Source organism: Psammomys obesus, unplaced genomic scaffold (genome assembly GCF_907164565.1).
Source record: "Psammomys obesus unplaced genomic scaffold, mPsaObe1.curated_primary_1811, whole genome shotgun sequence".
Lineage (NCBI taxonomy): Eukaryota > Metazoa > Chordata > Mammalia > Rodentia > Muridae > Psammomys > Psammomys obesus.
This window is the reverse complement of record NW_026591643.1, coordinates 983,556-1,010,748: the sequence shown is the minus strand read 5'-3', so window position 1 is coordinate 1,010,748 and position 27,193 is coordinate 983,556. Positions and strand designations below refer to the sequence as shown.

The following is a 27,193-nucleotide window of genomic DNA, read 5'->3' as shown; positions in this document are numbered from 1 at the left end:
CGTAATAGTGCTACTACTACTGAGGAAAGACGAGAAAAACAGATCATTTGGTGCCTTGTACTCCACTATCCAAGACAGACTCAGCCTTAGGGTGAAAGGGTACGGAAAGTCATGCCCCGCAAGTGGAACTAGAAAACGGGCATTGCCATTCTAACGTCAGACAAAGTTGCTATCAAGAGAAAAGGAAGCGCTCACTGCGACAAGAAGATATATTCGAAACACTGAATGTCAGCGCATCCAGTTTTATAAAACACTCAATACAAAGAAACAGGTTAACCCCAGCAAAATAATAAGTGGGTGACTTCAGTATTCTACTCTCAGCAATAAATACCTCCTCTAACAAAATGTGAACAAAGAATCATCTGAGTTAAATGGCATCAAAGGTCAGAGACCTCACAGACATCTACAGAAATTCCATGTAAACATTGCAGATATACATTGTCACAAGCCAATGAAACATTTTCTATAGCAGGACTCAAAGCATATCTTAACAAATGTATAAAAATTGAAATAATTTCTTATATTCTATTAGCCCACAATAGAATAAAACTACAGATCAACAGCAAGAGAAACTAAAGAGCATGCACAAACTCATGGAGATTGAACAACACACAAAACATTCCTGAATCAAGCGAGATGAAAGCGCAGCACACCCAGACCCTGTAATACAGTGAGAGTGGTCCCACAGGGGCTACGACTTAAGATGCTTACACAAAACGAGACAAGCAAAGGCAGGAGGATCACCACATGTTCAAGGTCAGGCTGGTCTACATGGCAAGTGCTAGGCTAACCAGGGCCACACAGTTGAGACCATATCTCAAAAATAAAATGAAAACCAGATTTCAACAGTGATGGACCTTAGGGCCTTGAAAAAGCAACCCAAAGTCAAAATCAGGAAGTGGAAAGAAGGAATTCAGTAGTGCAGAAATTAAGGAAGTGGGAATAAACAAGAATCATTGACTTTAATCAATTAAAGAATTAGAAAAATACCAAAATAAAAAATCCCTAGTCAAACTAGCCAAAAATAAAAATGGGGAATGGGGGAGAAGCCAAAACTAATAAAATTGGACATTGAAAGAGGAGCATTGAGTAGAGCATGGTGGTGCATTTCTTTAATCCTAGCACTATGGAGGCAGAGGCAGGCATATTGCTGTTAGTTCAAGGCCAGCCTGATCTACAGAGTGAGTCCAGGACAGCCAAGAAACCCTGTCTCAAAACAACAACAATAAATAAATAAATAAATAAATAGATAAATAAATAAAATGAGCATTACCATAGATACAAATAGAATTCAGAAAATAATTAGAACATACCTTAAAAAATTGGGAAATATAAAGGAAATGGGTAAAGTGCTAGATATGTATGATAAACCAAAGTTAAACTAAAATGAGATAAGCATGTTTTTTTAATAAGCAAGGATAAAGAAACATAAATAAAATCAGTTAAAGAGTCCAGACCCAGATGGAGTCACTGGTGACCTCTCCCAAACCTTTAAAGAGCTACGAGCAGTACTTCTCAAGTTGCTTGTAAAACGGAAAGGAAAGACGCTTCCAAATCTCTCAAAAGCTAGTATTTCCCTGATACCAAAATCAAACACACAGCAAGAACAAAAGAGCAAAAGTATAGGTCAGGTGTATATACAGTCTATAACTGTAACAGCACATAAATAGACTCGAAGCCATAATTCATGTCTCTTCAGTAAATGCAGAGGAGGCTTTTTTGGCTAAATCCAACATATCTTTTATGATAAAATTCCACAGAAATGAGAATAGACTCTCAGCATAATAAAGGTTATACATAACAGACCAATAGCCAACATTATATATACTAAATGGAAAAAAAATCTCAAAGCATATCTGCTGAAACTAGGAACACAGTGGTGTTCATTTTCTCCACTTGAAAATATTTATTTTATGAATAATAGAAATAAAAATAATATTTTTCGAGATTAGGTTTCACTTTGTAGCCCTGTCTGTCCTGGAACTGGCTCTGGCCTTGAACTCAGAAATGCATTCTGTCTCCCTATGCTGGGATTGTGTGACACCATGCCCAGTTAAAGATTCATTTTGTTTTAAATCATGTGTTTATGTGTATGAGTGTATGTTGTGTGAGTTTGGGTTCCTGTGGAGGCCAGAGCAGACATCCCCAGGAGCTGGAGCTGCAGGGGATTGTGGGTCACCTTAGATGTGTGCTGGGAATCTAATTCTGGTCTTCTGGAAGAGTAATGCATGATTTTAACCTTTGAGCCTCCAGTCCTTCAATTTCTCAACTGTTTTTCACAGTAGTACTTAAAGTCTTAGCTAGGTCAATAAGACGAGAAGGATACAAATAAGGAAGACATCAAAATATTATTTGCAGGTGATAATATTATCTATGGCTCTAAGAACTCCACCAGAAAACTCTTAGCTCTGATAAATACTGTAGCATAGTAGCAGGATACAAAAGCAATGTACAAAAATCACTTGCCTTTCTGTATACTAACAAAAAACATTCTTGATAATGAAATCAAGAGTAAAAAAATATCCATTCACACCTGCCTCAAAAAAGTTAAATACCTTTGAATACACCTAGCCAGAGAAGTAGAAGACTACTGCAGTGAAAACTGGAGAATACTGAAGAAAGAAATTGAAGAAAACACTAGGAGATAGAACTTTTATACTCATGATGGGAAGAGTTAATAATGTGAAAATAGCTATACAATCAAAAGCAATATCATCCATCATAGAGTTAATAATAACAGTTTTAAATTTAAACCTGTATAGCTCTAGGCACCTGATATTGACAAAACATGCCAAAAATAACACATTGGAGCAAAGACTGCTTTTTCAGGAAATGGTGCTAGGCAAACAGGATATCCACATATGAAAGAATGAAACTAAGTACTTCTCAATGCATATGAGACCCAACTCCAAATAGATCAAGACATTAATGTTAGATCTGAAGCTAGGAATAGGAAAATCACTTTATGATATCAGCAAAAAGTACAAACTTTCTGAAAAGTCCAGTTGCTCATGAATAATGCTAATCTAATTGATACAGAAGATTTCATGAAAATAAAAAGGACTTCACAACAGAACAATCAAAAGATACAGTTTTTGAGTGAGATTTTTTTTTTTTGCCAGCTATATATCTGACAGGATATATAGAATATATAATGAACTGAATCCAATTGGATTGGAACAATCCCTAATGAAATGGTTTTCGTTAGCCCGTAGTTGTTTTAAAAGGTACAGATGGTTAATAAAGAGGAAAAGTGCACATTGCTAGCCGCCAGAGAAATGCAGATAAAGCCACACTGTGATTGGAGCTTACAGCACTCAAAAGGTAGTCATTAAGAAAACAAATGTTGTGAAGATGGGAACAAAGAGGAAACTACATGCTTTGCTGCTATGAGTCTAAGCTGGCCAGCCAGAAGAAACAAACAGAGTCCTCAGGAACTAAACACAGGCCTACCACGTGACCCAGCCAGTCTGCTGTTACCTGAACAAACTCCAGTTCACATATCAAGAGATAGTTACACACCAATGTTTATTACACCACTGCTTGTAACAGCTGTGCTAATGGAACAAACCTAACTGTTTTATCAACAGAGGATTAGATGTTTAAAAAGTGGACTATAGTGGGAGTTTCTAGCTATTTGAAATTATGTCATTTGAAGAAAAAATTATTCTACTGGAGATAATCATATTAAGCAAATTAAAGTGACAGTAGCTCACAGAAGCCATGTGCAAGAGGATGGATTGGGAATGAATTGCCTAATGAGAGAGGATTTTGTACTGTCTGCATGGATTTTGAAGTAATAGAATGATGTACTTGAAGAAAAAAGATTCTAAATTATCCAGAGACTGATACATGGCAAATGCTAAAGGCATTGATATTTATAGACAAGTAGCATAGACATTATTAAAGTGGCCTAGATTTGGAGAAAAGAAAACAAGTTCCAACTTTCAAGTATCAGAGAAGTGAAATAACTCAGTTTCCACAAAGGATTTATTGTTGTTTTTGAGACATGGTTTCTCTTTGCATCCCTGGTTGGCCTGGAGCTCACTTACTCTGTAGACCAGACTGGCCTTCAGCTGAGAGACCCAGCTACCTCTATCTCCGAGCACTGGGATTAAAGGTGTGTGCCACCACCACTTGTCTCGGAGCCATGTTTTTTAAGATTACAGAGAAAGTAAATTAACAGGGAAGAAGATGAAGACATTAAAGACTTCATGGAGTGGGATAACTTTAACATCACAAAGCTAGAAAATGGATGAGCTTTGGAGTTCTCTCTGTATTTGTCTGGTTCCATTCAATGATTTTAACTAGTATCACAGCACAGTGTCCTGAGTCACCGCATGGTGTAGGTTATTTGCCATTTTCAGTGTCATTGTATATGGACTCTGTTTATCACCTGTCTGCATTTCAATTTTCTGTCTTCTGTGACAGCACTCTCAGAAGTTAAGTATGAAATTTCACGTAGTTTAAAATTTTGTCTAGATTTTTGAATTTTGGGTTTTTTTCTCTTACATAAGAAATATAGTTAAAAAATCTTTTTTAATTAAAAAAATTCAGTCTTTTCAGAGTGTCCCTTTAGATTTATTCCCAGAAGAGTAAGAGCGCAACATGGCAGGAAGGTATCACAGCAAGCAGTGGGAATGACATCAGTAACAGGAAGCCAAGAGCTAACATCTTCAACTTCAAGCACAAATGAGAAAGAAAACCTGAAAGTGGCAGGAGGCTTTGATACTCCTCCAACAAGGCTTCATCACCTACATCTCCCCAGACAGCAGCACATACTGGGAACCAACTGTTCAAATGCCAGAGCCTATGCAGACATCTATCTCAAAACAACACAGTAATATTTGGGTTGTTTGATTTGTTAATACACTTAGTTTATGGAGCTGGAGAGGTGGCTCAGCAGCTAAGAGCACTGACTAAAGGACCCCGGTTCAATTCTCAGCACCTACATGATAGCTAACAACCATCTGTAACTCTAGTTTCAGGGGATTTCTTCTTGCCTCTATGGGCACCCCCCACACATACACACACACAAATATACATGCAGGCAAGACACCTGTTCGTACATTTTTTAGAAAAAAATCTCAAAAAGTTCTTTTAAGAACTTAAAGCTGGTCACGTTGGCATATACCTGTAATCCCAGCACTCGGGGATGCAGAGGCAGGTGGATCTCTGTGAGATCCAGGCCAGCCTGGTCTACAAAGTGTGTTCAAGACAACCACGGCTACACAGAGAAGCCCTGTCTCGAAAAGAAAATAGGATTACTATACTTAATTTACTTCTTTTCCACTTGCAGAGAAGGGGAGTCGGGATGTGATGCAGATTTGGTTGACCAGGACTGTGTCAGCACCCTCTGTGTCAGCATCCTCTGGGAGACATGGCACCATCAGTAGTTACAGTATGCTTTACAGATGGTGCGTTCTGCTGGTCAATAATGCCTGTTACAGAAGGCATTGTGTCTGTGTTTGCTCACAACTAGGGGGTCTCCCCAGAGAGTGCACAGACACACAGGCAGACATTGGTTAAGGACAAAATCTTGTTTCATAACCTAAAGACTGACAAATGAAAAGAAATATGACATAGCTGAAGGCAAGATATGAAAATAGGAGGAAAAATTGTCCCCTGAGAGCAGTTGTTTTCAAGCTGTGGGTTGCAACTCTTCGGGGTTGAGCAACCCTTTCACAGGGCTCACCCAAGACCATGGGAAATCACAGATGTTTACATGATTCACTACAGCAGCAAAATTATGGCTATGAAGTAGAAACAAAAGCATTCTGTGGTCGGGCCACTGCAGCATGAGGCGCTGTATTAAAGGCTCACGGCGATAGGGAGGTTGGGCACCGCTGCTCTGGAGGGAACTGTGCTATGTAAACCTAAAGCCCCTCCATCCTTGCAGTGGTTCACGCACTTGCCAGTGAGCTTAACTGCTCTCTAACCTCAGACTCAGAAAGTGGTACTTGCTTTCTTTCCAGTCCCTACCTCACAGCTGTGTAGACAGCATGCTTTGCTGCCATATTTTCTCTCCCAGCTCCAATGAGCCATCCTCAGATTCCCTTATGTGCTGTTTTAGATGTCTTTACAAGGCCAGAACCCTACAAAGGGGACTCTGCAGCCTACGGCGACCCAATTGGAGAGATAAATGTAACTGCAGCGTGTTATAGTGCCTTTTCCACCTCAGTACGTGGCTAACTTCCATGAGTTTAGTTAGACATCTATTGCTGTGAATAAGTCACTCCAAAGGTTAGTGGCTTAAAACAACAGTGAACTTTGTTAGTTTTCATAGTTATTATGTGTTAGGAACAAGTTAATTAGCAGTTTGAGCCTAGGTTCTTCCATGAAAAGCACAATTGGGGTTTTGCCAAGGGTCATAGTCAAAACGTGACATTGTATATAGTTACCTGACATTTCCTAAAGACTCTTGGTCACTTTGGTTAGCAGCTCACATTCTCTGTCAAGTCAGTTTTTGACTGTTGACAGCTCTTCAGTGCGTCCACGTGGGCCTCGGCAGTGTTCTCGGTGTGTGCTCTGCTGACTAGCTCTCACAGCATGGTCTAGCCAAGAGGCCCCCTGGAAGGGAGAGCATACTTGTGACTGAGCCTTGGAAGTTACCTGCTTACAGTACTGCGCACCGCAAAGCTCTAGTCACACAGGTCAGTTCTGACTACCAGGACACAGGATCGTTGGAGCCATCTTGGAGACAAGCTGCCAGGGAAGCTTAGATAGGTTTTAGGAAATAAAGAGATAAATCGGTGGTGAACTGTACTTGAGGATTTAAGAGGATCATTTTGTGTTTGTTTTAAAGTGAATGTTAGAAGCAGAAAACATGGTGGATGTTTTGTTTCAGGTTATCTAGAACATGTAACAGTATACATGACTATGATCGTGCTAACGAGCGTTTAAACTTGGATTCTTATGATAGCCCAGGGAAACCTGCCCAAACGAGAGTAATAAGCAAGGAGAAGTCACGGAACTGTAGCAGCGCTAAGCAGAAACTTCTTCATTCTGTAAACAAATTCAAAGCAGATGATGCTTTTTCAGCTTCTGGAATTGGAGAAAACATACTCAAAATACCATCCTTTTCTTTTACATCTCAGCCTCATGACATTCAAGGTAATTTCTTGTTCAGTTGCCTATTCAGTTGCTTTTTATGAAAATACAAACTAATTTGTATGTCTTAGCATAAGGAAAAATACAAAATAGAGTATGTTTTCTCTCCGTGTTCAATTTATCATTTCTTTATTATGTTGCATTACTTTTTAGCTCTATCTTAATATTTTTAACTTACCTCTCAGGAAAATATTATACAAATTTTATTTGAGCTGTTTTATGGAGATGATTAAAAATATCTATATAATTTCTTTTTTAGGTATAACTCCAAATGGCTTAAGTTGCTTGAAGGCTGTCACAGAAATCCGTATCCTTTATTTTTCAATAGGTACTTCACATTTATGAAATCATAAATTTAAAATATTCTGTTTTGTTGTACTCTTGTGTTTTTATTTTGGTTAGCATAGAAAAAGATGGAAAGGTAAATCTTTGTGGTCATGTAAGAAATAAGCTTGTATCACAGTTAGAGCTACCACAAGTGTGCTTAAAAGCTGGGCCAGTTTGGGAACTGTTTTCATTCTACGACAATATAAACACAAAAGTCAGATTTCTGGCCTTGGAAGAACTGATATATTTACTTACATATGTATAGATACAGATAATTTCTTTTGGTGGGGTTAAAATAGATATAAACCAAATAGGTGAACTTTAAGCAGATGGGACATTTTGTGGAATTGAGGGCATTTTTACTAACATGTTGTAGAAGGAACATCATTTGAAGTTTATGAATATCAAGTTTGCATACCTGGGCATTTCTAATGTGAATACTTGAGTGTATTCAGAATCTTTTGGTAGTAATATCCATTTTACATCTGCAAAGCAGAAAGTGAATTTTAAGTATTGAGCAGTGTCTCTGTTATTTTTCTATTGCTGTGATAAAACACCAAAGCAAGGTATAAAAGAAAGTGTTTAACCGGGCTTACAGCTTTAGTGGGTTAAGAGTCTGTCGTGGAAGGGCAGAGTGGCAGCAAGCAGTAAGTGTGTTGGCTGACACGGCTGAGAGCTCACCTCTTGATCTGCAGGTGGATGCCAGAGAGCCTGAGAATAGCAGTAGTGTTTTCAAAACCTCAGAGCCCACCCTCGGTGACACACCTCCTCCAGCAAGGCCACACCTCACAGTGCTTCCTAAATAGTTCCACAAACAGGGAACCAGTGTTAGGCTCCAGTTAGGCTGCATTGGCATGGTAGCCTGTCATGGACCTGGAGGTGAAGATGGAATCACCAGAGCAAGCTGACTAGCCTGAAACAGCAAGCTCCAGTTTTACCAAGAGAGCTGGCCTCAGTATAGGAAGTAGAAAACTAAGACACCTGAGGCCAACATCTGCGGGCCCACATAACACATGCACAATATGGATTTCTCCAGAAGGAGAGCTTCAGGAATAGTTTGGTAATAGGCAATGAATTGTTGTCTAGTTACACTTAAATGGCCCGCCTCTAAGGACTAGCCTCTACAGTACCAGAAAGTACTGTGCAGCCTTCCGAAGGAGGGAGGCAAGCAGCCGTCAGCCACAGTGCTTATGAAGCACATCAGTGACCAGCATGGTGTGGCCATCATAAGGGTGCAGTAGTAGCATGGTGTGCCTGGGAGTCACAAGAGCTGTCTAGCTGGACTTTAGAGCCACTTGGCAAGAGGGAAATCATGCTGGCGCTGGAAAGCTAGCTAACTGGTCAGGGCTCTCAGTGGAGGACCTATAACCACCACTTTCCTAGACCAGCATAACCCTAATAACAGTCCAAACATTTGTCCTTTTACCTACAGGTAAGTGTAGTCTTCCCCCTTAACAAGGAGACAGAGTCCATTACAGGAAATCACAACCAATCAAAATGCAGACTTGTGGAGCCCAGTCCCAATGGATATGTCTACAAAACACTCCCAGCCCCAGGCTCAGGGAACATTGCTGAAGTGGGGGGTGGGGGTGGGGAGTGTTTGCTTCAATAGTGTGTCTCCTATTAGAAACTGTACTCATAAAGGTTGGGCAGCATGACAGCCCAAACATACACTGAATAAGTATTACATGTCAAATGTCATGACCAATGGGCATGTCACAGTGGATGGGGAAGAGCCCACGGGACCTCAACATACACAAAGAATTCCAGGTGACCGAGGAGAGCTGGGAGTGGGAGGTGGGCCTCCCCAATACCAAACAGTCAGCCCTGAAAGCACCATACAGGTAACCTTATACAGACTGAGCAGGTTCTGTGAGGACTATGCGTTACACACATCATGCTCCTAACTATATCCATGCAAAAACAATTAGTGAAAAAGAGGTCATGAATTTGAAGGAGGGAAAGGATGGATGGATGAGAGGGTTTAGATGGAGAGGGAAGAGAGAAATATGATTATATCTCAAAAATATAATTAGAGTATTGTCTAGTTATCTATATGATGGAATGTTCTTCTGTTGGGAGCATTTTCATAATACTATCCTTTGAAGGGTTTTAAAGGTTTTTCGTATTATAGTAGTACATATAGTAGAACTACTAAAGTAGTTCTGTTCTTTAGATGTCATTGTTAAGACCACTTTCTATACTTACTTGCATTGGTTTTTTAATTTTAGTTTTGGTTTTTGAGACAGGGTTTTTCTGTGCACTCACAGAGATCAAACTGCTTCTGCCTCCTGAGTGCTGGAATTAAAGGCATGGGCCACTATACTTGGCACATTTATATGTTTATTTATTTATTATTTTAACAGTTTCATATATTGCCAAATTCGCTGGTCTTGTGTAATTCTTTATTTAAAAGTATGTGGTTTAGAGTAAAAAACAGAGGAGTGTGTGGACTGCTTGCACACATATATTTGAGTATTTTACTCTAATTGAATCCTCAGGACATCACACGTGCTGTCAGACTACTCTGGCTACAGTGCTGCTTTCTTCAGCTGTGCATGTACACACACACACACACACACACACACACACACACACACACACACACCCCACCATAACAGATGACTGCAGCACACTGCTGAAAGTTTATGGAACAGAAGGAATTGATTGTGAGTGTTGACAGTGATGATAGACGATACAGTTAATGGCTGAGGTTTATTGTGCTCTAGGAGACTGAATCTGCATCTGCTCTCTATCAGAGATTCATTTCTGTGAATATAAATTGCCATACAACTATCTAATGAGAGAAAGCCCAGCATGATAGGCCACTCCTAGGCTTGTTATAAATAAATGTTTTATATGGAAAACACTCCTTGAGGGAAAATGTGGTTCTTCCAAAAGCTGATGGACTGACAAACTCTAAATTTTATTTTTCTTTTGTCACATATATATTGTCATATATATATATCAAATATATTTTAAGGTTTTTATTTTCATTTATGTGCATGTGTGTGCTTGCTTGTTTGTATATATTATGACTATTGTGACATGCTGAAAGTAAAATGAAAATTTTGAAATTAATGACTGGTTTAATAAGTGCAAACCTACATTAACTTAGCCTCTGTTCTGAGCTTGTGGAATATGCCAATTAAGAAATAAGAGTGAATCCTTGTCTTTGAGTTACTATTCTTGTGATGGTGAGGGTGAGGTAGATATGAATAATTGTAACTGTGTATAAATAAATCATATGATATTTTACAAGGTGATGAGTACTATGGAGAAAGAAAACATAAAGCAGGGTAAAGTAGAACTAAATTAGGACTGCTTGAATTGAAGGTTCAAGATATAAAATTTAATAAAATAAGCAGGGCAAGCCTTTTTAAGATGGTGAGGTGTAAGCAATAAGGCGAAAGAGCCAAGGAAGTCTTAGAGAAGACTGAAGCCTAGAGGCACAGCCGATGGTTTAAGAATAGGGTGAATTGAAACAAGCGGAGATGGTATGAGGCTAAAGGAATCGGGGTGTGAAGTCAGAGCAAGAAAGACTGGTGGGAGATTGGAGGGGAGGAGCGGCAAGATAGGATGGAGGGCCTTGGAGCCGCTTCCTTGGAGGGAAAGAGGGAAATTTAGGTGGAGAAGTCATGTAATCTGGTTTAAATATTTTAAAAACATCGCTGTACCAACCCATGAGTACTTAAATACCTTAAAAAGTAGAGCTGTTAGGCAACACTGCTTCCAAGTATATTTTATTTATTTATTTATTTTAATTTGCGTTTGTGTCTGTGTGCCTGAGTGTCTCTGTATGCACTAGCTGCGTGCAGGTGCCCGCTGAGGCCAGAGGAGGGCAGCGGACCACTGGAACTAGATCTGGTGTATGTGAGCTGCTGCTGCTGCTGGTGCTAGCACAGAACTTGGGTTCTCTGCAAGAGCAACAAGTACAGAACCATCCTTCCAGCATCTTCATACATTCTAAAGGCCTCGGTTGTAGGAATGCGTGCATTTTTGTAGTTGTCTAGATGCAGTAATGCATTCTGCATGTAGTGGGGATAAGTGTAGATGAGCAGTTGCGGCTCCTAAAAAGACTCCAGCAGTCTCACTGAGTGCGGTGGCTTGCACCCTTTCTCATGCTCAACCTTCAATATACTTCCTCCTTTTGTGGTGACCCAACCAGGAAACTGCTTTGTTGCCACTTAGTAACTAATTTGCTACTATTGTGAATCATGATGTAAATATCTGTGTTTTCTGATGGGCTTGGTGACTTCTATGAAAGGGTCACTTGACTCCCCCAAAGGGCTCATCCCCCCATAGGCTGAGTACCATGGCCTTAGAGACTGGGGTAATTATTTATTCTCCATATCCTATTAATATTTTTTAATTTTTTAATGGGAGAAGTATGATCCAAGTTCATATTATTAGTAAATGTGCTGATAATTACAATTAAATCAAACAACACAAATAACATAAAAAAGAAGAGATTCAGTATTAACTGACCAGAAACACACGTCTATTAATGAAGCACAGAATCAGCAGTTAATAACAGAAACTTTGAGCATTAAAGAAAATAGAAAATCAGGTGTCTCAGTCAAGACAAGAAAGAAAAATAGGTCTGATAGTCATGTCCCCATAAATTCTGATCTCCATCGTATGTAACTCTCAAGTCAAATCCCTTCTATAACCTCCCCATAGGGATTTCGCAAGTTCTTTTTAGAGTAAGGAATGTGGAAGCAGAGTAGAATAATTATTTTTATGTTTAAAAAGCCTTATTTGTATGCGCGTTTCACCTGCATGTATGTATGTTGTACCACGTTACTTTGTGTCTGAAGGGGTCAGGAGGAGGCACTGATCCCATGTAACTTGAACTGTGCCTGTGAGCCACCATGTGAGTGCTGGGCATCATACCCAGGTTTTCTGCAGAAACAAGTGTGCTCAGCTGCCTAACCATTTCTGCAGCTCTCTTCCTTCAATGCTTAAGATGCTAAAATAGCAAAGGTTAAAGCCTTATCATGAGATGCTATGGGAGTCAATAGCATTAAAACTGAGTTTTTAAATTAAACATTTTTTAAATTCTGAAATATTTAGCTCCTTAATGTTATTCTAAGCGGCAAAATTTAGAAGTATATTCAAAGAATTCCCTTACTTCAACTACATACAATCCAAAGCCTTTGATGATGTAAGTAGCTTACAATCATTTACTTATCTTTCTCTTCTCACTGGCTGTGGCTCTCTGAGGGGAGGGAATAGTCACTCCCATGTGCAATTGCTGGTACATTTTAGACTAGAAAATACTACTTGCTAATGAGTGCATGAGAATCACACAGTTGGGTTGACTGAAGTTTATTAAATTTATAGGAATTTCACGGAAAGGCAAAGGAATGACTTTCCCTTAGGTCCAGCATTATACTGTGAGAGAACGTGTTGTTCTGAAGGTTAAAATGTCTAGAGCAAGACTTAGGAGCTGTAGAGGTAAACACGTGTGAAACAATGTCCCCAATCTTCTTAAAGCACATTTTCTAGAAAATTGAGAATGTCTATAAGAAATTCTATATAGTAATAACTGGTTCAATTTTATCTCAGCTTCTTTACACAGATAGGAATTTTGTGATTTGTGCCCCAACTGGTTCTGGGAAAACTGTAGTGTTTGAACTAGCGATAACCAGATTGTTAATGGAAGTACCATTGCCATGGTCCAACATAAAAATTGTTTATAGTAAGTATATACTGTAAAAATTATGATTAACTATAAGCAAAGATTGAAGTAGAAGTGAAGTCAATTCGGGGCCTAGAAATTATTATTTAGTAGCTCATACATTAAAAACATTATTTATTTAGTTGTGATGCTGTGATTAACCCTGTGGACAAGCCCTTTAACATCGATAGCACTGCTAGCCTATAGATAAACACACACACTTCTTTTGTTTGTTTGTTTTGTTATGTGTGTATGTGGTTGCAGACACTGAGCTCAGGCCTTGCACGCGCTAGTTAAGAGCTCTAGCGCTAGCTCTAGCACTCCAGCCTCTGCACATTTGACAGATGTGCTGCAGGTGGCGCCTCTCTTCCACCACATGTGGAACATACTTTTCCAGAGTTGTACATAAAATAATATGTGAATGAGGATTTGAACTTCACCTTTTCAAAAAGAGGACAGTCAAAATGAACAAATCATCTTATTTTACACGTTGAGACATTTACATAGAATCTTCTGTTCTCCTTCTGTAGGTGTATATTAGTAAATGTCCCCAAAGGAGCATATGTACACAATTTAAAAGAAATGACTAATCACCAAAGGCTTTTCATAAGAAAGCATTAATCACTTGCTTTGTCTCTCCTGTTTAGATTGCCTGAGAAATCACTTCTGTTTCAATTTTAGTTCTTGGTGATTACTTTCATAGCTTACTATGCTTGTATTGTTAGCTTTCACTTTATCAATATTGTTTATTAAACAATAAATATGTGTTTTAGCTCAATATTATTAGGCTAAATTTTTAAAAGTACACTGGTGTTCAAAATAAATATATTATTCTAGTGGCACCAATAAAAGCTCTTTGTAGTCAGCGGTTTGATGACTGGAAAGAAAAATTTGGACCCATAGGCCTGGACTGTAAGGAAGTGACTGGAGATACAGTACTGGACGACCTGTTTGAGATTCAGAATGCTGACATCATTATGACAACTCCAGTGAGTACTACTCATGTTTCACCAATTACTTGAAAGTGTTTATCTGCACTGAGAAAAGTTGTTAAAGGAAAATACAAGTAGAAGCATATTTTCAATATAAACAAATGGATATGGAGAGACTACCCATAGATAAAGTGGAAGAGAAATGAGCACATGTAAGAGCAATGAGTAGAACAAGCCCCAGTTTGTAACTGTGGATAATCTATAGTCATGTTCATTTCTTGTACATGAGCACTGGCTGCTCCTCCAGGGTTCTGAACTCCATTCCCAGCACACGCATGATGGCGCACTGTAACTCCGTCTGTAACTCCGCACTCAGGAGGTCTGATATCCTTTTCTGGTCTTCACAGGCACTGCACACATATGTGACACAGACATGTGCAAGCAAAACATCCACACTTGTAAATATGAAGAGTGTAGTTAGACTGTGACTTGTGAGTAATATAATTGCTGAAGACTTAAAATCACTTAAGTAACTTTTGATCATCTCTTTGGAGAGATTTTAAAGAATCAACTAAAACATTGCCCTTTCTTTGTAATATGCCTGATAAAGTTTCTCTGTATCTTAACTAATGCTTGTGGTTTCTCCTTAAACTACTTGTACTCTTTTCTGTAGGAGAAATGGGACAGCATGACCAGGAAGTGGAGAGACAGCTTTTTCGTCCGCCTGGTTCGCCTGGTTCTCATTGATGAGGTAGTGAGCACATTCACTGTCAGAGATATGCATAAAATGATATTTAGAATAGATGGAAAGAAGGGACATTTTTACTAAAATAATGCTTTTAGTCCTTTAACATGGAAAGTGCTTATTTTTTCAAGGAAAAGTATTAATATTACTGTATATTTTAATTGATTAAACAGTTTTGGTTTTATACCTAATGATTCTCTTTTGATTTCTTGCTTAGGTGCACATTATAAAAGATGAAAACCGTGGTCCAACTCTTGAAGTTGTGGTTACCAGAATGAAAACTTTATCTAGGTCCTTAAAAAATGCCGTCTCTGTTCCAGTGAGATTTGTAGCTGTATCGGCAACAATTCCCAACGCTGAGGATGTACGTCAGAGTCTTCACTTCCCTGGCTTTTTATTATGTATGGAAGATATAGCTAATTTGATGTCAGGGAAGATGCTATTTTGTGAAAGTGTATATTGAAAGTTAGTGCCAGGTTGCATAGGTATAACGAAGTTACAGCCATAACGTTTGATAAAAATTTTATGAAATATTTTTAGTACAAATATGTTATTAGCTTTTTATCTGAAAAACATAGTTTTGCTTATTCCATGCACCTTCTGACTTGGCTAGTAATGCGACCTGAGTGAGCTGGCAGAGTGTGGTGGAGAGTGGAAACAATGGCTGGGGTGCCCATGCACTTTCCTCAGTCCCTGTGCCTCCGCTGTGGTGAGCACTAATGGCTGTTCCAAAGTGCAGATATGTGGAGCATCCTAGTCCAGCCGTGAGGGTGACATCATGCTAGTGAGCCAGGGCTTTGTTGACAGTGTTATACTTTCTATAATCACATAGGACTTCTTTAATTCCTAAGCAAAGTTTTCCTTGATTTTATCATATGCATACAGGTGTTTTGCCTACATGTGTATTTTTTATTGATTTGTAGCAATTATTATAAAAATACCATCACATTCTTGAAACTTTCTATATTATAGTAGCCACTGGTTCTTTGAACACAAGCTTCTCTTCATTTTTCTTGTCCTTTTCCTCAATCTTTGTATAAAATTAAAGCTTTTGTTCTTGGCCATCCATTCTCTGGAGCTGCACATTGTTGTGTGCTCTTGTTCTTTCTCATGGTAACCTTGCAACTACACCTCCTTTCCTGACTGTGCAACAAGGAGATGTTCCCTGACAAGACAAGGCCTGGAGCCAATTACTGAGGAGAGTGCAGCAGGGCGAGAACTGCTCGCCAGAGAGTCGGGAGTTGGCAGTAGTGCCCAGGCCAGGCCTGGAAAGTGCTTTTGGCATTGCCATCTCTCAAGAGTTTAAACGGGGTCCAGAGACATGGCTCAGAGGTTAAGAGTACTTCCTGATCTCCCAGAGGACCATAGATCAGTCATGCTCCCACGTTGGGAACCTCACAACTGCCTGTAACTCCAGGTCTAAGGGATCTGATGCCCTCTTTTGACCCATCAGGCACACACACATGCATAGCACACACACACTCAAATTGCACAGCATACACACAAATAAAAATAAACATGTATTTTTAAAAAGCTTTTTTTTTCTTTGATTAGCAGACCAGCATAAGACAGTCATTCTTTGCTACTGTGTTGGTGGTGTTTAGGGAAATACGAAGGTTTCTATCATTTTCAGGAATAGTTCTGAACAATAACCAGGACTTACAGTGCCACAGGAACTTTGATTTTTATGACCAGATTGATTTTAATTCTACTTTGGGCTCTTATGAGGGAATGTGAAACAGAATTGTAATGACTAATCAGAACTCTGCTGCGAGAGTACTAGAGTCTTGAAACACTGCTCTTGGCAGCACTTCCTAACGTAGTAGTAGTGAAGTAAGTAAGGCTGAAGGGAGATGATGTGATTAAATACTTTCAGACCTTGACTTCACAGTGCTTTATAACTGTGCTGTTTTAGCTATAGAACTGTCCTAGGGAAACCTGTAATATGTGTGCTTCTTTGTTTTCAGATTGCAGAGTGGCTTTCTGATGGCAAGAAACCTGCTGGCTGTCTGAAAATGGATGAGAGCCACAGGCCGGTGAAGCTGCAGAAAGTGGTCCTGGGCTTTCCCTGTAGTAGCAGCCAGACTGAATTTAAGTTTGACCTAGCCCTCAACTATAAAGTTTACAGTGTTATACGAACGTACTCCAATCAGAAGCCCACACTTGTGGTATGGATTATTAGTTGCTGGTTTGGGGTATGATGTTCAGTTTTTAAAGTGAGTGCTATAGAATATACTGCTTTATTTTCAGTTTTGTGCAACAAGGAAAGGTGTGCAGCAGGCTGCTTCTGTTCTTGTAAAAGACGCCAAATTTGTCTTCACTGTGGATCAGAAACTAAGGTGTGTGCTTGGGTTTCTTCTAGAAACTAGGAGGACTTTTGGGGGTCACTCAGGTGAAATGAGAAGGTGACTCATCCCTTAACCTTGGACAAATTACATGATATATTTAAGCCTAGGTTTTTTACCTATTCCATAAAAATAATAGTGTCTTTATGGATTGAGTGAAAAAGTGTAAAAGCAGAATTAAAAACAGAAGTGCAGGTATAGGGAAAAGAAGCCAGAGGAATTGTAAATCACTTGGAGCCCGCTACTCGTTGGCAATGAACACAATGAGCAAGGTGTGCAGTGTCGCCTTTAGTCAAAATAAGATGTGGTCACCCAGAACCCTGTCTCATCGCTCACAGGCTAGCTATGAAAGCAGTTTTGGAAGATGCGTGGAGTGCTTTGTGCTGTGGGAGGCTCAGCTGCATAGACTGTCTTCTCAGGCAAATACTTGGTACTGTGTTGTTACTGAATGTTCCTGTGAGAGACTGAGATCTACAGGCCGTTGGCTCCAGAGTGCCGGCTCAACCTCCCTCTCTGTCATTGTGTTGCATGACCGTTTACTTGAACAGAAGCATGTGTAAGATTTTATTTCCTCTTCCCATTTCCTCTTCCTCATAACTCAAGGGAAGTTTAGCTCCTTCCTTCACTCTTCCCACCACTTTCTTGCCTTTGTCTCTTTTATGGCTGCAGAGATGTTTAGCAGTGCGGTGCCAGCGCCGGAAGCTAAGGACGCAGTTTTAAATTCTAGCACTCTACGCTTTCTGACCCTGCGTCATCTCGCTTCTTAGTTCTTTCAACTTCAACCTATGTGGCTTTCTACTTTCTTTCTTTTTTGCATTATTTTTCTTTCAGCACTAAGATGAAACCCAGGACCTTTATTCACTGGCAAGCAGGCTCTCAGGGGTGATGCTGTCAGCCTTCCAGCTTCAGTGTTTGTTTTATTTTATTTTGACTGTATAACTGTGTCTGACCTCAGATTTGCAGCTCTGTCCCAGCTTCCTGGGCTGGGGTCACAGGCATGCTCCACTGTATTTTCAGCATTGGTTAGCTTCACTCTCCTTGCCAGGTCTTGGTGTATGCAAATAACTTAACTTGTGGTAATTAGATAATCACATGAGGCAACTACTAAAGTTCCTATGTGATTCACAGTTTCTATTATTAGTAACATGACATGTCTTTTTGCCCACTCTTCATTCCATGGTAAATCCTTAAAGGAAATTGTGACTTTGAGAAAATTTTACCTCATAGTTTCATATATACAATAAAGAAATAGAAAACAACATGGATTTTCTTAGATATATGTAAGGGTACTCAGAATTCCTTTTTAAAATTATCAAAACTCTTCCATAAGTTCTTCCTCTCCTTTAACTTAATTTTCTTTACATAAAAATGTCCTTAAGAATATATGCCAATGGCAGGGAGACACATAGAATGCAATAGAAAGTTATGTCTGTTTTTGTTGTTGTTGTTGTTGTTGTTGTTGTTTTGTTTTTGGTTTGTTTTACTTACTAATGACATAGCAGAGTTTTTAGAAAAGTTGTCCTTTTCTGCATCCCTGTGACACTAGGAATTGAAGTAGGCCCCGGCATAGAAGCTGGTGCTTTCCCTCTCCCCAGCCCTGCCTTTGCTTTTATTTTGCAGCACAGCCACTGCTTGTACTTGCAGGCTTCTGTCTCCGTCTTCTTCTTTCTTACAAACATTATTAGGCAAATTAGGGGGTAGCTTTCTTGTTCAAGACCCCTTGCACATGATAACCATTTGCATTGTTTGTTTTTCTTTAAATTTTTGGTGTAGAAGTGAATTTTAATGTTACAGCCAATGCATTCTGAATAGAAAAGCTAAGTATTCTATGCTGCCCCTGTTGAAATATATTCCTGAGGCATTTCATATTGTGCACTTTGTTTCTATCCCTCCCCCACACTCCTTCCCTGCTTCTTTGCCTGAGATGAGATGCCCCTGCCTTTTAAAGATAGCTTTCCAGGTCCACTGCCACAGAGTGTGCCTGACTGCCACTACCCAGGGTATGCCATACTGTTGGAAGCATGCCAGGACAGACTCGGAAAAAGTACATGGTGAAATTTTTTCTTTAATGAAACTTGTCAGAGCATGTGGGGTTTTGTTTGTTTCTTAAAAGACAGCTTTCAGATGGTGGTGGTGTAAAAATCTCATTTTTTTGAAATAATAAATTATTTCAGAATTTTCCGATGTTACAGGGGATAATGTAAGTTTTAAATTTTGATAGGTTACAGAAGGCTGCATATTCTATAAGGGATTCAAAGCTAAAAGGTAGGTGTAAAGACAGTTTTCTTTTGTCGTTGTACTGTTGTTGGTGGTGGTTTTTTGTTTTTTTTTTTGTTGTTGTTGTTGTTCTGGAAACTGAACCTGGAGCTTCAGGCAGGCCACACCAAGCATTCTAACATAGAGCTATACACCTTCAGCCTAGACATAACTGTTTTTGTTTTCTGAGACAGGGTTTCTCTGTGTAGCCCTGGATGTCCTGGACTCACTTTGTAGACCAGGCTGCCCTCGAACTCACAGAGATCTGCCTGCCTCTGCCTCCCAGAGTTTTGGAATCACAGGCGTGCACCACTGCACCCAGCTAGAGATAACTTCTGAATAGCATGTTTGAATATAGCTAGAAGGGGCCAGTGCTGATGAAATGGTGGCGGTGGCTGACAGGCGATACATTCCCACTGTAGATTTCTTGCTGTGTGGTGTTGGTTATCATCATGCTGGAATGGAGCTGTCAGACAGAAAATTGGTTGAAGAATTGTTTACTTCTGGAGATCTGCCAGTTCTTTGTAAGTAAAATACATTTCATGTGGATATTAAAATATTTTGGAAAATATTTTTAAGAGAATAAAAATTAAATATCCTGATTCGTTTCTTCCAAGAACTTAAAAAGAACTGTGCATGTCTGTGTTGCTGTAAATTCTTTGGCAATGTTTAATTCTTTATCATTTTATTGGACATAGTATAATTTGAAAAGAACTTATTAGCTTTTTTGTGTTTAGAGTATAGTATTATTTTAGATTACAAAATCCTCTGTTCCTTTTCCTAAATTCCTTGTAGTTTTATTCTGTTGATATCACTCTATGTTTTATAAGAAAACATCTTCCCAGGACAATAACCTTACAAGGCTTGGTTACCCTTTCCCTGACAGTCACCACCAGCACACTGGCTATGGGTGTGAACTTGCCGGCTCACCTGGTGGTGGTGAAGTCGACCCTTCACTATACTGGAGGCATGTTTGAGGAGTACAGCGAGAGCGACATCCTGCAGATGATTGGGAGAGCGGGCCGGCCGCAGGTACGGGCAGGAGCCTTTTCCTTTCACATTCTAAGTAAAGCAAGAAGGGGGGTGGTGGTTTTAATTTGCATTTCATAATTAGATAAGATTGAAAAAGATGTAATTTAAAAATCAGCTTTGCAGCTAGGCATTGTGCACGCCTTTAATCCCAGCCCTCAGGAGGCAGAGGCAGGAGGATCTCTGTGAGTTGAAGGCCAGCCTGGTCTACAAAGTGAGTCCAGGACAGCCAGGGCTACACAGAGAAATCCTGTCTCAACCCCCACCCCTCAAAAAAGAATCATATAGACAAGACTTACTAGCTGAGATGTAACGTGCTCTTCACACTGAAGCTCTGTCTACACCACTCCGTGAATGAGGCGAATGTGCAGGGTTACTTTTATTCTTAAAGATGTTTTGCCATTTTTATGTTTGTTTATTTTAGAAACTGGATCTCTATGTGTAGCCGAGGCTGGACTCAAACTTGCCACGTTCTGGTTTTGCTTCCTGAGTACTAAGATTATAGCATGTGGCACACATCTGGTAGTCTTGGCATTTTGGATGGGTCATTGTTCATGGTGAAGGACTGGTGTGCATTGCAGAACATGTAACATCCCAGGGTGGTAGCAGTAAATGTTGTAATTAGGTCAGCCTGTATGCATCTCAAAATGTCTGACAAGTGTTTGAATGAGTAAGCCATTCTTATACATACTAAGGGAACATTCTGGAAGAAAATCATTTTCAAAATATTAAAATTTTATATCACACAAGTTTTTAATTTTAGAGGATAAATTAAATATATCAAATTATGTGGTGTTACTATTGCTGGGATGAAACACCATGAGCAAAAGCAACGTGGGAGGAAAGGGTTACATTGGCTTACACATCCACATCACAGTCCGTCTGTCTTTGAAGGAAGTCAGGACAGGAACTCAGGGCAGATGACACAGAAGCCATGGAGGGTGCTGTTTACCCGCCTGTTCTCCATGGCCTGCTCAGCCTGCTGTCTTTAGAACCAGCAGCACCCACGGTGGGCAGCCCTCCCCATCAATCTCTAAGACACTGCCTACAGGCCTGCCTGCAGGCTGATCTTACAGAAGCATCTTCTCAGCTGAGCTTCCCTCCTCTCAGGAGACTTTTGCTTGTGTCAAGTTGACATAAAGTACTCAGCATAAGCTGGGTGTGGTGGCACACACCTGTGATCCCAGCACTCGGGAGGCAGAGGTAGAAGGATCTCTGTGAGTTCGAGGCTAGCCTGGTCTACAAAGTGAGTCCAGCAGAGCTAGGGCTACACAGAGAAACTCTGTCTCGAAAAACAAACAACCACAAAAAAACTAGTTGGCATATATAGAAACTACACTAAATCATAACTTTTAATTCAATTTACAAGATTTTTTTTTACTTTAACATTGTCAGAATTGTTATGCTGAAACAAAAGTGGCATTTACAATTATACTTAGGAGATTTTTAAATTAAACATTTAATATTAAAATTCAGAAACAAGTTTTAATCCTTTTAGCTTACTGTTTAAGACAAGGAGCCGTTCAGTATGAAATGAACTTTCTGGGGAGAAGGCTCTACCCTCTGCTAATGTCTGTGCTTTGTGACTGTTGCAGTTTGACACCACAGCTACTGCAGTTATCATGACTCGCTTAAGCACGAGAGAGAAGTACCTTCAGATGTTAGCGTGTAACAGCACTATAGAGAGCAGGTAATAGAGCAGCTTCAGAGGGAAATCAAGCTCTCCTGACTTGTTTTCACTTTAACCTATGAAGAGGAAATTTGGTTTGGGGATTTTCTAAGGCCATTCTCTTGAAATTAGTCTATCAACTTAACTGTAAAACTCATGTCATTTTAGTAATTAAATAGTTTTATTTAAAGACAAAGAATTAATCTAGTGGTGATTATTAACATACAATAGTACATATCTTTGTTATAAAATCCTAAAAAGTAATCAGCTCTTACTAATTATTACCGTATTATAACCTATAAATATTAAAATTGTAACTTTTACCAATATTTTCTCACCTTAAACTTTATCTTATAATGAGAGAGAATATGAATATCTGGGATTGTGTTCACTATGCCATATATTCTCCTCTTCGGGAAAAGTAGGGTGTAAGCCTCACTACTATTGCCATACTGACTTTTTTATACAAAATACGTCTCATCAAATTATGAAGTAAGGAGAATCTCAACTATTTAAGATGTTGAACTGCCTTTTAAGGATTTTCTCTTGTATTTTTGAAAATTATTTTTGATGAATTATTAAAGTAGCAAATATATATATATTATTAAAGCTTAAAAAGTAAGATTTATGTTCTTGAAATTCACATTAATAATGCAGAGGCTTTCCCCACTAGTTTGCACAGACATCTTATTGAACATTTAAATGCAGAGGTCGTGATGCACACCATCACCGATGTGAACGTTGCTCTGGACTGGATCCGATCCACCCTGCTGTACATCAGGGCTCTGAAAAACCCATCTCATTATGGTTTGTTACCTTGACCTGGAAGTATAGTGATTGTTTTTCAAGCCAGTGGGGTTTCTAGTCATACTGTTACAAAACAGATTACAGAAACGATTAAGCAACAACAACGAAAAAATAGTATCAGTCACCAATGTTTAAGAAATAAGAGTTGACAAAAATGAGAACACACTGTCTGCTTTTATTCCCAGATATTTCATGAGCTTTAAAGTCAACATTGTTAAAAATAGACTCAATGGGAGAAAAAATTAAACACCTAAACTAATTTAAAATAAGTTAACGTTTTGAATCTTTCTCGTGTTTATCATTCAGCTGCTTCTTGTTCTATATTTGCGGCTGTTCATTTTCCAATTTATAAGAACACAAAGCAATTTCATGATGTCCTTGTTTTTAATTGCAAAGTAGTATTGTGTAAATGTGCCACACTTTCTGTATCCATTCTTCAGTTGACATCTGGGTTGTTTCCAGATTCTGGTTATTATAAATAAAGCTGCTGTGAACATATTTCAGCAAATGTCCTTACTGAATGGTGGAGCATCTTTTGGATATATGCCCAGGAGTGGTATAGTTGAGTCTGAGGTAGCACTGTTCCCAATTTTTTGAGAAAGCGCCAGATTGATTTCCTAAGTGGTTGTACAAGTTTACATTTCCACCAGCAATGGAGGAGTGTTCCTCTTTTTCCACATCCTCTTCAGCTTGTGTCGTCACTTGAGTTTTTGATCTTAGCCATTCTGATGGGGATAAGATGGAATCTCAGAGTCGTTTTGATTTGCAATTCCGGAATGACAAAGGACATTGAGCACTTATTTAAGTGTTTCTCTGCCATTCGATATTCCCCTTTTGAGAATTCTCTGTTTAGCTCTGTACCCCATTTTTAAATTGGATTACTTGGTTTGTTGGCGTTTAACTTCTTGAGTTCTTTATATATTCTGTATATTAGCCATCTGTCAGATGTGGGGTTGCTGAAGATATTTTCCCAGTCTGTAGGCTGTTGCTTTGTTCTGATGACAGTGTCCTTTGCTTACAGAAGTATTTCAGGTTCATGAGGTTCCAATCATTGATTGTTGATCTTGGAGCCTGAGCTGTTGGTGTTCTGTTCAGGAAGTTGTCTCCTGTGCCAGTTGGCAGCTCAGTTTCCATGTGAGTTCCCGAGTAAGGGAGCAGGGACTGCCTCTGTCATGAACTCAGTTGCCTGCTCTTTGATCACTTGCCCCTGGCAATGCAGCCTTACCAGGCCACAGAGGAAGAGCATCTAGGCAGTTCTGATGAGACTTAATAATCTTTGGGCAGATGGCAGGGCAGGAGAACTCCCCCTTTCAGTGGACTAGGGGAAGAAGATAGGGGAAAAGAGGGAGGAAGGGTGGGGCTGGAAGAAGTTGAAGGAGAGGGTTTCAATTGGGATATATAATGAATAAATAGTGAAAAAAATAAAAATTTAAAAAAGAACATAAGGCAAATAATAAAAACAAATAGGGTGTAATTTTATTTTCCATTTTTTAATGCAAACAATGTCCCATTGTATTAGTTTTCTAACAAATGACTTAAAATATGTTGGAACCACCAACACTTAGTTTCTCATGCAGTTTGTGAAGCCAGGAGTCTCAGAGAGTAGCCCTGGATCCGAGTGTCTTTTGAGGTGTCAGCAACATGCCAGTCAAGGCTGCAGTTATCTGATGGCTGTGGCAGGGCTGGAGGATTCTCATCCGAGAAGGCTGTCTCGTAGAGCTCTTGGCTGGAGGCTTAGTTTTTTAATTTGGACTTTTCCTACACCCCACTTCCTGTAGAGAGAATAATACAAGACAGACTAGCTCAGTGAAGAGCTGCATTTCCTTATTTGTGCTGTGGTCACACATTATCGCTTATTTTAAAACAAGTTACTAGTCCTGGTCATGTGAAGGGGAGAGGGATCAAGTTCATTTTTTGGAAGGAAGAGATCAAAATTGTTATGAACGTTTTTTTTTTAAAAAGCTGAGGTCTTGCTATGTAGCCTTGGCAAACCTGAGTCACAGGCGTGTCACCATTGAGAGTTGTGTGCCACTGTGGTTATCTGTGAGTGTGCAATAACACCCCCCCCACACACACACACTGTTATGCAGCTGTCTGCGTGGTTTTCCTGATACATCTCTGTTTAATTAAATTGTAGGCCAGGGTATAAAGTGACAGGCTGCCCTGTGGTCTTTTAGTGGACATCTGTCATTTTGCTTTTCCCCTTGTCTTCCCTCCCACTGCTTTCCCTACCTCCACAGCCCCTATGGCTGGGCCTTTACATCCCACAGCTAGTCCTCCCTTCTTCATTGTGTCACCCGAGCATTACCTTCTTCCATCGCCCTTAAGTTCTCCCTTTCTCTTGGTCTGCTTGCACCACAAGCATGCACACATGCACACACTTAAATCTGGATTGCATACAGGAGGCAAAATGTGGTCCTTGTCTTCCAAGTCTGGCTTACTTCTCTTAATATAGCAATCTTCAGTACCACTTATTTTCCTACAAATGCCATGATTCATTTTTCTTCATGGCTGGAAAAAGTCCTTTGTCCTCGTACATCTACTTCTTTATCCAGTCATCTGCTGAGGAAGGTTTAGGCTGGCCCGTTTCTTCCTGTTGTAGCGAGGGCAGTGCTGTACATGGATGGGCACATATCTGTGTAGTATGTTGATTAAGCAGAATTAGGGTGTTTACCTAGGGTTGGTAAAACTGGGTCATACACCATTCTGTTTTGCTTGTTTTAAAAAATACTTAACAGATGTGTTTGTTTAACTTACATTTTTGTGTATATATGTCTGTGTGAGTGTGCATGTGTGTGTAGATAGGGGGAGTGTGCCTGTACTCGTGAGTGGACACTAGCAAAGAGCACCAGACGGCCTCTGTCGTTTCATTTACCGCTTTGAGGGTAGGCTCTCTAGCTGAATCTGCAGCTCGGTTTTCTCAGCTGCGCTGGAATATAGGAAGCCCCAGTTACCCTCCTTTCTCCACCTCCCTTGGAGCTAGAGTTACAGGCAGGTGTGAGCACTTAACCAGCCCCATGTGTCATTTTCTGAGCAGTTCCAGTTGATGCATGTGTCCATCTTTCCATGCGTGTAATTCTGCATGCGAAATTCTTAGAAATGGGGTTTCTAGTCAGAGGGTACATCCGTTCTAAAGTGTCGTAGCCATTGCCAACTGCTGTCCTTGGTGTTTGCTGTAGCTGTAGCGGTCAGCAGTGCTTGAGAGCACCGTGTTCACACACACTCTGCAGGATAGGCACCTGGGTCTGTTTATCAGTGCTATATGCATTCACTTATGTCTCCATTTGCATTTTTTCTTGTGAGTACTTTGTTTTATAGTGAAAATTTTATATTGCATTATCACAGTAAATGGCACAAATCTTAGGTAATATCAATTAAGTTATGCAGAGACACAGACACCCACATATAGTCACAGTCCAGCTCAATATATTGAATGTTTTTCACAAGTACCCACATGTTCTGTTATATATGTTTGAGGTAAATGGAAGTATTCACTTTTTTGTCTTTGGGGTTTTTTCATTCATAGTGTTCATGAGATTTCTTCATATAATTGAGTGTTTTAGTAATAATTCCTTTTGTCATTACAGTATAAACCCAGTTATATCAATATACCACATTTCCATTGATTATTCTGTGGATGGACACATAGATCATTTCCAAATTTTGACCATGTACACCTGCTTCAACTGCTCTGGCCCACACATAGATACATAACTAATAAATATAGGTCTTTAAACTGGTTCTACATAGTTCTTGCTAAAATATTGTTTCTGATCACTTACACAGTTTAAAAAAATAAAATATAGCCAGTTGATATTGAAAAGGTTTCAAAATAGTGCTTGTATTCTATGAATAGTTAAGCCTTTTGGCACTTAGAAACTGTTATTAATATATATAATATAGATGTTATTCTTTATGTGAAGTTTAACTTGAATCTATAAAGATTAAGTAAATACACTTTGATTTTTTTAAATAAAGTTTCATGACTTACACAGGTTTTGCATCTGGATTGAAAAAGGATGGAATTGAAGCAAAATTACAAGGTTAGATGTACTTCCTTCTAAAACATATATTGTATAAATGTTGATGAAAATATCATTTACTAAATAAATAAGAATATACTTCTGTAAATTATTTTTAAAGATAAACTTGTTTGGAAAATAATGAATTATTTATTTTTCATACATAAAACTTAGCATATGTAGTTTTCCTATATTTATTAAATCTGTCAAAGTATCTGCTCTTACATAAAATGTTAACTTGGCTTATTTGGGTTCTGGTTTTTTTTTT

The 27,193-nt window shown here is 39.2% G+C and overlaps 1 protein-coding gene across 1 annotated transcript in view; it reads left to right on the top strand.

The window, feature by feature from the left end:
- The window catches only part of Hfm1 (helicase for meiosis 1), an 84,818-nt gene that overhangs the window by 10,880 nt on the left and 46,745 nt on the right, over window positions 1-27,193 (top strand). The window contains exons 5-19 of the mRNA XM_055611700.1: window positions 6,848-7,113; window positions 7,370-7,417; window positions 12,534-12,604; window positions 13,009-13,141; window positions 13,958-14,109; window positions 14,726-14,803; window positions 15,015-15,161; window positions 16,765-16,965; window positions 17,048-17,136; window positions 19,364-19,407; window positions 19,821-19,922; window positions 20,285-20,430; window positions 22,023-22,117; window positions 22,770-22,903; window positions 26,899-26,946. Of these exons, the coding sequence (XP_055467675.1) occupies window positions 6,848-7,113; window positions 7,370-7,417; window positions 12,534-12,604; window positions 13,009-13,141; window positions 13,958-14,109; window positions 14,726-14,803; window positions 15,015-15,161; window positions 16,765-16,965; window positions 17,048-17,136; window positions 19,364-19,407; window positions 19,821-19,922; window positions 20,285-20,430; window positions 22,023-22,117; window positions 22,770-22,903; window positions 26,899-26,946 (1,754 nt within the window). The remainder of the gene's footprint in view (window positions 1-6,847; window positions 7,114-7,369; window positions 7,418-12,533; window positions 12,605-13,008; window positions 13,142-13,957; window positions 14,110-14,725; window positions 14,804-15,014; window positions 15,162-16,764; window positions 16,966-17,047; window positions 17,137-19,363; window positions 19,408-19,820; window positions 19,923-20,284; window positions 20,431-22,022; window positions 22,118-22,769; window positions 22,904-26,898; window positions 26,947-27,193) is intronic.